This window comes from Apodemus sylvaticus, chromosome 3, assembly GCF_947179515.1.
Source record: "Apodemus sylvaticus chromosome 3, mApoSyl1.1, whole genome shotgun sequence".
NCBI classification, from domain to species: Eukaryota; Metazoa; Chordata; class Mammalia; order Rodentia; family Muridae; genus Apodemus; species Apodemus sylvaticus.
In genome coordinates this window covers 20,502,415-20,512,632 of record NC_067474.1, presented here as the reverse complement: position 1 = coordinate 20,512,632, position 10,218 = coordinate 20,502,415, and the positions used below count along the sequence as shown (strand labels likewise).

The 10,218-nt window shown below is 44.9% G+C and overlaps 1 protein-coding gene across 1 annotated transcript in view; it reads left to right on the top strand.

The window, feature by feature from the left end:
- The first annotated feature begins 1,021 nt into the window (after window positions 1-1,021).
- Window positions 1,022-10,218, top strand: part of Nsmaf (neutral sphingomyelinase activation associated factor) — a 56,100-nt gene continuing 46,903 nt past the window's right edge. The window contains exon 1 of the mRNA XM_052176036.1: window positions 1,022-1,513. Coding sequence (XP_052031996.1) covers window positions 1,455-1,513 — 59 coding nt within the window. The 5' untranslated portion in view covers window positions 1,022-1,454. The remainder of the gene's footprint in view (window positions 1,514-10,218) is intronic.

The following is a 10,218-nucleotide window of genomic DNA, read 5'->3' as shown; positions in this document are numbered from 1 at the left end:
TCCCAAGGACCATTATGCCAGTTACAGCATCTGTGCAGTACTTGTATATAAGGAAGAGATTCACTGACACAGGGTACTCAGGTCTCTTCAGTTATGACCGCCTGTCTTCCCCCTACTTTCTGCCATTGATAAAAGACAGCTAAGAAGCACTGATATTTCCACCGCCATTGTTTTGTTTTTTCAACCCTGCAGAACCTGATTTTTAAGCCAACGCCAGCAGTGTTTCAACACACACACATTTTTCAGGCTTGTTATCTGAGAGTCTCTTAAAGGTAAGCAATATCCATCTTATTCTTAGGGTATTGAGAAATTAAACCCCTATGAAATAGGAGTCACAGTTGGTAAGAACAGTCTTGATTTTTGGATTTGTTTTTTTCTGAGACAGGGTTTCTCTGTATGGAAGAACAGTCTTAATACAAAAGATAATAAGCATTATTGAAGGTCAGAACCTTTTTTTACTGCTAGTGGGAATGGTGAGGATACTTTGAAAGCAGTGTGGCAGACTTTCAGAGTTCACAGATGGAGTTATTAAGACGGTCTAGCAACTCCACTCTTTGATTTCAACTTCACCCAACAGAAATGAAAGCATTTGCACACAAAAACGGGTACATGAACGCTTACAGCTGCATTATTCTTAACAGCCAAGAGGTGGAAACCTGGACAAGCCTGGCAACTGTTGAATATATTCATGGAAATGCAGTGTGTAATACAATGGGATACACTTCAGTGACAAAAAGGAATAGAATGTTGACTTGTGCTATACCTCAGATGAACCCTGGAAGCATTGTACTAAACGAAAGAAATCAGACACAAAGACCACATATTGTATGGATGTTTTTATTCTAGATGTCCAGGCTAGGCAAATTCACAGAGACAGAAAGTTAAACAGTGTTTTCTAGGGCAAACATTTGTGGAGATGCAGCTAGGAGTAGTGATTACAAAAACGTAAAGGTTTCTTTTTGAGATAGTAAAAACTATCCCAACACCGGTAATAGTTGCAACCTAACTGTGACTATTACTAAGAAACATTGACTGCTGGTCCATACGTGGGTGAAAAAAATAATCCCATCGATTATTCATTTCCAAGACCGAAATGTGGGACTAAACATCCTTGTTATTTCAAATCCCCCGCCGCCGCCGCCGAACTGGGGGGCTCCCCGGCAGGTCTCACGTGTGAGGTATGCTCGCCGCAGCAGCACTGCAGAGGTTAGTCCGGGCGGCGTAGGACGCGGCTCCCGCGGCCTCAGGTCACTGCGCGCCCCTCCTCCGGGCCTGAGTCACGGCGTCGCCTGAGTCCCCACGCGAGGATGCTGCGGTGAGCGCGGTCCGGACGCCGCGGGCCCTGGGGCGCAGCGTGGGGCTCTCGGCCGCCCGCCCGCCCGCCCGGCGCCGCCGCCGCCGCCGCCGCTCGGGACTGCTCGGGACAGTCGGCGGCCTGCGCGCCCTGGGCCTCCATGGCGTTCACCCGGAAGAGGCAGCGCGAGCAGCAGCTGCAGCTCTACTCTAAGGAGAGGTGCGCGGGGCGGGAGGCGGGAGGCGGGAGGCCGGGCCGGGCCGGGCGGCAGCCGGGGCTCTCCTTTAGGCCACGGCCGGCCGCAGAGCCGCGGGTGGGCCTGGCTGGCGGGGGCACCTCGGGACGCGAAGGCAGGGCCGCCCCCGCGCCCGCCGTCCCCAGCCGGCGTCTCCCCTCCGACCCTCGCGGCTGCGCAGCCGGCCTTCGTGGGAGGCTGTTGGAGAAGCGCGTGCGGCGGGGCGGCCGCGGTCAGCCGCGGCCCAGGGAGGACGTGGGTAGAGAGCTCCGGCCTCCCTCTGATCCGGTCCCCTCCGGGAACGCGCACTTCCGCCCCGTGTGTCCTTCCCGGGGCGTTTTTTTGTGACCCACGCGCCTGCCGGTGGTCCAGCTGTGGTTCCAACGGGAATGCGGGCTCAATGGGGTTTTTTTGGGAGATCCGGGGTTTGTTTGTGGGAGCTGGGATCGGACGGTCACGTCGTCGCCCAGGGGATCCAGTAAAGCAGGCTATGCCAGGAAATGCAGGTGCAGCTTTTATTCTGGGTGGCTTGGCGGAGTCTTCACCTGTAGCTGTTTCTCATCCCGCCCTCTCCCCCCATCCGTGCATCTCTCTTTAAGCTGTAGAGGTCTGGCAAGGTGGTCCGTTCTGAAATGACCATTTCCCTCCCGAATTTAAAAGGAATTTCTTTGTCTGGCGCGGGCGACTTGTTGGTGCTCTGGGTTACACCAGTGAGCATTCATATTAACATTTCAAATGCTTTAAACGTTGTAGGACTTAGTGGTCTTTTGTAATAATCCTGTGACTTCAGTGATAAACAGCGAAATCGGAAAGGGTGTGTTTTGTCTTAGATTCTGACTTATTTTAATCGTCTTACACTGTACGGTAATGTTAGGGGAACTCGCTGCTTTTGCTATTTCCAGCAAACGCTGTTTACATATTAGGCTCACAGTACTCCAAGGTAAGAGTTCTTCCAGCCCAAGCGTTTATCAGATGCCAGCATCAACTGTTCCCTGCACTCAGCGCCAGCAGCTGAATTCTACTTCCGGATCACCCCCAAAATTTTATTTTTCTGCTTAATAGCTTTGCAAGCAAGCGTACATACGTTTGCATTAGAGGAGCGTTTCTGACTATGAGATTTGAACGTAAACCAAGCAGGTTCTCTATAAATCATAGAATTCATTTTTAAAAAGAGGAACTTTTAAAAGTTAGCTTTAGAAAACCAACCTTCCTGAGACCCAAATTTACCATTTCTGCCCACGTGTTTCTTGGCTTTATCTGTCATTTGGCAACACTGTGCACAAATGGGCAAGATGATAAAGGTGAGTGGTTTCAGCTATCTCAGAGAACTGTTCTTTCCTGGGGCTTCAGAGATAACCAGAGGCCTCTGCTCAGTGTACTCACCGGCTCTTCTCTTACTGAGTTAGGGATCTTAGATTTCTACAGCGACCAATCAGGAACCCCAGAGAAAGAGAAACTGAGGTTAGCTTGTGTTTCTCTGGTTGCTGATTCAGCTGCAGTTAGAATAAGTTACATTTTCCACAGAAATAGAAGCAGCTCCTGGCTGGGAGATTCTGCCACAGTGATGACAGAAGAAAGACTGGAGGAAAGTCGGTATATTCTAGATGTTTAGTGAGATGGAGTTGAACAGCGCTGGTATATGAGGTATATGAGGGCTGGGGAAAGAAACCCGGCTGGGATTGTTAGGTACACTGTGAGACTCTCAGTTAAATATTAATTTCAGATAATGTTTTAGCATGTAGATTTGGAAACATATTTACACTAAAACCACAGTACAGACTAAATATATTGTTTATCTAAAATTCAGCTTCCATCTGGACATCCTACACTGTTATTTGCCAAACCACACAGCCTTGCACTCAGACTTAGGCTTCAGAGAATCACACACTGGTACTGTTTGCTGAAGTTGATGGGGAAAAGCTTCAGTAATTTTTAGGACTAGAAAGCAAATAGATAGTTCAATTAAATACTCTTTTATCAGTACAATTATGTCAGGAGCCATATTAACTCTACTGGTTATTTCAAAAGGCCACCATTAGATGCCAATGAAGTCAAATGAAAAAAGGTCAGGAGACAGTTCCAGTTTATTGTCTGAAATAGTTGGGCATGGTGGATATGCTCCATGGGCAAGCAAAGGAGGGTGTTCTACAAACTGCCACTCGAGATATTTTCATTTATGAATATTTCTGTTTACGTTTTGTCGTCCCAACTCTTTTCATCTTAGATGATATAGATATTTAGAAGGTTGAGACACCATGAGCCTTCAGAGAAAGACAGAGAGAGAGAGAGAGAGAGAGAGAGAGAGAGCTGTATTCTGTTCCAATAATGTCAATAGATTAAACAGCTTTGTGGTTTGAAAGCTGTCATGTCAGGCTCAAGCATTACTGATTGTTAAGTTTCTGTGGTATAGCCACATGTCACAGGCATTCCAGAGACTTCCACTTTGTTCTAAATAGTCCATGGATGTGCAGTTCCTTGGTTGTGCTGATATTAAATTTCTTTTACTCAGCATATTTGCTTATCAATTGACTTTGCATTTATATACAGTACTTTTTTTTAGAATACTAAGTGATTTGTTATTCTCCTGTGTAACCTTCCATTTCTAATGGGGAGAGTTCCGGGTTTTCATTCTCCTTTGTAGGTTATGCTAGCTATTAGAAATGGAGATAATTACAGAATCAGCGCTCAGTCAATTAGGAATGCTTGTGCATCACAAATACGGTGCCTTTAAAGAAACTGGTTCATTTTTTTTTTCACATATAAATATCATCGAGTGAGAAAAATAAGTGCCGCAAATATTTGGTTAACTTAGAATTTACATTGGCTCAATCAAAAATGCTTAGCAGCCTGTCTCCTTATCCCATTATTATCTCAAATTAACTTATTCCAAAACAAGAATCTACCCATACATAGAATTTGAGGCTCTTTTGCTGTATAATTTGCATCACCTATGTCTTTTAAGTGTGATATAAGTAGCAATAGACATTGAGAATTCAGTACTTAATTGTAGTTTCTTTCCCTCCATGCCTTCTCCCTCCCATTCTTCCTTTCTTTCGTTTATGAGCTAGGGCCCCATGCCAGACTTGAGTTATTGACATCCTGCCCTACTTCCCCAGAGCTAGGATTGCAAACATGCATCATACCCAAGACTGTATTAACCAGGGTGTAATATTGTCCTTTTCTGCTGCTATTGATACACTGAAGATCGAACTTAGGGCCTCAGGCATGGTAGATAAACATTTCACCTCTGAGTTATATCTTTAGCCAGGTTTCTTCTAAATATCACTATGGTCTCAATTTTTATTACCAGATTTTTAGAAATTGTCCTAACATTTAAACTCATAAGATTTTGAAAATTGCTTTTTGTTTCTTTTTGTTGTTGTTGTTGTTGTTGTTCCAATTTATCTTTGTCAGGGCTTCTATTCCTTCACAAACATCATGACCAAGAAACGAGTTTAGGAGGAAAGGTTTATTCAGCTTACACTTCCAAATTGCTGTGCATCACCAAAGCAGGTCAGAACTGGAACTCAAGCAGGTCAGGAAGCAGGCAGGAGCTGATGCAGCTCCTAAGCTCCTGCACAGCATCCCAAGGAGCTCTTAACACTGAATGCGTCTTCTAGCCCAAAGTTCCAGAGTCCTTCCACAGTCCTCTCCAAATCATGGTCAGGTTGTCACAGGAATAACCCACTATGCTGGTACCCATTTGCTGGGGATTGACCACAGTGACTTTCAGATAACAGGCAAATATTCTAGTCAGCCCTGTTACTTACTATTAGTTTATATTTTATGAGGAACTTTGAATTATTATCTTTTTCTTAAGTGACTCTCTTAGGAACATACAATAGCCTCACTGTTCCTAGTAATATTTTTGGTCTGATATTAATATAGCTATCCTGGGGGTTTTAGGTGATTTTCATTACACAAAATTTTCCACTCATTTAATTATTTCTGTAACCTTGTTATTTCTGTAACCTATGTTTCTTGTGAATAATGTATAATCTAACTTTTAATCTTAAAGCCATTACATTTTGTTCATTCATTTCTTGCATCTGTGTATGTGTGCATGTGTGTATATGTATGTGTGTGTGCACATGTTAGTGGAGGTCAGTTGCAGGAGTCAGGTTTCTGCTTCTACCATGTGGACCCACGAGATCGAACAGGGTGCCAGGCAGGGCAGCAAATACTGAGCTGTTTGCCAGGCCCTTGTTGTTGGCCTTGTTAGCAGTTCGTTTTGAGTCTTTGTCTTAGGCAGAGTTCATTTATCTTTATGACAGATTTATTTTTTATATATTCTTTGACTATATCCCCTCCCCCAGCCCCTTTTCCTTTGGATGAAGTGAAGTCCCTACGTGTTCTTTCTATTTTCCTGCAGAGTATGGGGTTCTGTATTCTAATTTTATCTTCACTTTGGTGCCTATGCTTGACATTTTAGTATGTAATTTTATATCTGAAGCTAATCGTTCTCCCTACCTTCCTCTCAATCAATGCACAGGCCCTGGGATAATTACTCCTGTTGCCCAATACTAAATTATAGTCCACTGTTGTTCAGTTAAATTTACACATTAGGATTGCCTGATTGATAATTGCATAGCTTTATGCACATACTTGCTACAGCCTTTGATGAGTTTTCCTTCTTGCATGTCATGTCTTCCTTATGGAAATTTCATATGTTAGTAATGTCCTGTAAACTCCTCTGAGCAGGGTTTGATGATAGGAAGCGGCCATAGCTTCTGCCTAAACACGTCCTTGTCTTGCCCTTGCTTTGACAACAGTCTTGCTGGCTTGTATCATTTCTTTAACATTTCTAAACAAAGGCAGATGGCCAAGGACTTGCTGGAGAAGCAGTATATAGGTCACGATACCACAAGCAGGGAACCAGTCGGTCACTGGAGAGAGGTGCCCTGCTCTCCTCTCAACAGCACTGAACTACTCAACTTTGCCACTTAAGATAGGGAGAAGCGTGAGCCCTGCAGAGTGACCAGGACGCTTTCCTTGTCCTTATCTCACTGGCCTGATGGGGGACTGGCTATATCTGTCAGATCTGGCAGCATTTGAGGTATCCCTATCTATAGTTCCGGAAGCACGAGCACATTCCCTGACATCTTTGGGGGGCTAGTATGGTCCAAGCCTGTGGACAACCAGCACTGATGGTCTTAAACACACAGACACAGCTGGATTCTGGGCAGCTTCACAGGACACCACATTTTCATGTGTAACAGACCAGTACGGCTGCTGTTGAACTGTTTATAAGAAGACTGTCTTCTCTGGAGGCTTCAGAGCCTCCTCTCTGTGGTGTTTGCTGCCCTTTATCCAGCCTTGCTGAGTTCCTTAGACTCAGGTTTATTTGGTCTGTTTTCTAAGTAAGCTCACCTATTAGGTATCTCCGCTGCATTTCTGAGTTGAAGTTAAGTACTTGAGTAAATGTTTGACAAGGTCACATAGCTTAGCCGACAGCAGATGGTTGGTTGTGTTGCCTGGATTGCCATGGAAGCACCTGTGCCCACACCTCTAAGTGTTTCTGAGGACAGTTCCTGAGGTCAGTGGAGAACAAGACACACCCAGAATGTGAATGTCCATTATGGGTTGAAAGAGGAAGGAAGGAAATGTGCTGGGACGTTGATGTTAACTGCAGCCGACGCCTCCCTCCAGGACAGACTAAAGCCTATGAAACACTGAGCTACAAAGACGAAACTAACCCACAGTGACTGAGCACATGCTGCCAAAGCACTGAGGTCTTGGGCCCAAGTTCAGCCTTTGTCCCACTGTGACTTACTGATTCTGTTTTAAACACAAGGCATGAGAACTGCTGGACAGTACTTACTGTTAGGGTTCCTGAAGTTTGAAGTGAGTCTGGAGTGATGGAAGCCTCGTTTATATGGTATTGGAGTCTCCCTGCATCCCACAGGTAGCCGAGTGAGCATGCGTGGAGCTTGCAAGCCGGGTCCACATCAGACCCAGCTTTGCCTGACTCCTAGATGACTGTGAGCCCGTGGGAGTGGGAGAAGCTCATGGTAAGTCAGTCAGGCATCCATCAGTCAGGCATCCAGGCTTTTGTTTGCTTGTTCTTTCCAACCACTTCTTCACATCATCAGGTCCCTGAGGCTGGGGGCTGTGGCTTTGTGTGTGTGAACTGCAGATTATTGCCCAGGGCCCGGAAGGTACTGGGTAAGCACTCCCCGCACAGCTTTATCAACAGCACACTGGGCTGTGAGCCTGGATGAGTGAGGAAGCTGAAGGATTTCTAAGAGCACTGGCTGTGTTTCTACCTTTATCCTCATAGGGTGTGGAGACTTGAAATTAGACGCACCGGGCTTTATGGGTAGTGTTAGTGGAAAGGGTTTTGTTAGCTGAGCTGGGTGAGGATGTAATGTCTCACCCTTTGAGAAGAGAGTGTAATTTCTTAGAATCAGCCTAAGTAATGGAGCAGTGGACTTGCTGCTGAGGGGAAGGACTACAAGTCAGCAGAAATAGTGAAATTGGTTTTGCTAGGGACCCACAGCTTCTGCAGGGGAAGAGGAACTAGTAATTTTTAAGAGCCAAGGAGTACCAGAACTGGAAACACTCTTTAATCATTCAGACATTTCTATGCAAATTTGTAGCTTAAGGATAACTTGACACTAATTAGGGGGTGGGGTAGGGACTGGGGAGCCTCAGTTGAAGAACTACCTCCTTCACATTGGCCTGTGAGCTGTCTGGGGGGCATTTTCTTGATTGCTAATTGATGGCAGAGTGCCTGGCCCACTGTGGACAATGGGACCCTAAACTGGTGGTTCTGAGCTGTTCAAGAAAGGTGGTTTTATGTGAACCTGGACAGAAGCTAGGAAGCCATGTTCCTCTGGGAGCTATCTGAGTTCCTGCCTTCAGGGTTCTCTAGTTCAGTAGTTCTCAACCCTCCTAATGCTATTACCCTTGAATACAGCTCCTCATGTTGTGGTGACACCCAACTGTAAACTTATTTTTGTTATTGCTTTATATCTGTAGTTTTGCCACTCTTATGAATCATAATGTAAATGTCTGTTTTCTGATGGTCTTAGGTGACCTTTTTGAAAAGGTCATTTGTGACCCACAGGTTGAGAACCACTTCTCTAAATGAGATCTGTAACCTGTCAGTGTAAATAAAGTCTTTTCTCCCTAAGTTGTTTGTGGTCATTGTGTTTATCACATCAACAGAAAGCCAATCGTAGCAAGAAGCTGTAGGAGATGGGAGGTGGGATTAAAATCCAGCTGGAAAGCTGCAACTTGTGTAAAAGCATCAACCTGCTGGGCAAGGTGGGTTGGGGGGGGGAATGAGTTCTTAACCCTGAGAAGATACAACATTCCTGAGTCTGGAATTCAGGACCAGAGTGGTCGGGGCCCCACAGCGAGGAGCTTTTGGAAAGAGAAACTGAGATAACATACTTGTATTCATTCATTGCAGGCCTTGTCAGTGGACTGGAAAAGTGACAGCTGTGTACCTGGGGTAGACCAGAACACAGAAGTGGCAATAGTGACAGGTGCCTTAGAGCTTAGTGGAGCTAAAGACAGCTCCTCACTTCCCTTCTGACACTTTACCTCTCTTAAAGCAGAGAACTTGGGAAGTTCACTGAATTCTGGACATTAAAGAGAAAACTAGCGAAGCAAAGAGCAGGGAAAACCTTCAGAAAAGGCAGTGATCCGAGGTAACCCATTTGAGTGAAGGGATCGAGGCTGCAGCCTTACTGGAAACCTAAATTTGTAAGAAAGCAGAACTGAAAGTATCAAGTAAAAAAAAAAGAAAGAAAAAGAAAATCCTCCCAAAAAACTATCATATATACATACATACATACATACATACATGCACACACACACACACACACACACTATTACTGGAAAGTTCTAGAAAACCTTTTCACTCAAGAACTATGTACATTATCAAAAATATAATTCAGAATTTCTAGTCCACGTTCCCTTTCCTGAAGAGTTGCAGAAAGGAAGGCAAACACAGTGGCTGTATAATAGTGTCCCTCCAAGCTGTTTTCCAGATCTGACTCCGGAAGTTGTAACTGGCTTCAAGAAAGTTGGAGCCTCCCCTGAATGGAGGCTTTGAAAAAGGATGTAGGTTAAAAAAAAAAAAAAAAAAAAGACCAAAAGTTTTTGAAGTTGTGTTTGAAATGAGGATGTAGCTACTCGTGGACTTAGGACCACGTGAACTTAGGTCAAAGAAAAGGACAAAGAAAATGACTCTTGCGCTGTATTCTCATGGCAATGGCTATCCTCTTAAAGAGAATTTCATTTTGTAAGATTCAGAGGATGCAGGTGTCTGTTGACATAAAATTTCAGGGAGCTTTCAGGTAGAGTTGCAGTTGTCTAGTGATGCAGGAACTTTGCGAGTCACTGCAAGAGCATGCTCGCACCAGCTGCTGGCAGGTCTAGATAGACAGATAGTTCACAGAGCATGGAAGAGGAAGGAGGAAGTTGTCACCATTTGCTACCATGAATTTCCAGTGAAGTCTGTCCCTGCTGCGTTAATCTCTGTTGGTAGAGTTCTGATTGGTAGGTAAAAATGAAGTACATGTCAGTCATCTTCACTTGGGCAGAGGATAAAGATGGGGAGACTGATGTTTATGTAGTTAGACGGAACCTAAGCGGCTGTTGAGAGTCTGAGAGGAATGCTGCTGTGTGCTCTTAGCATGCTGAGTCCTTTGAAGTAAAGAGCTGAGAAGGCTTCGGA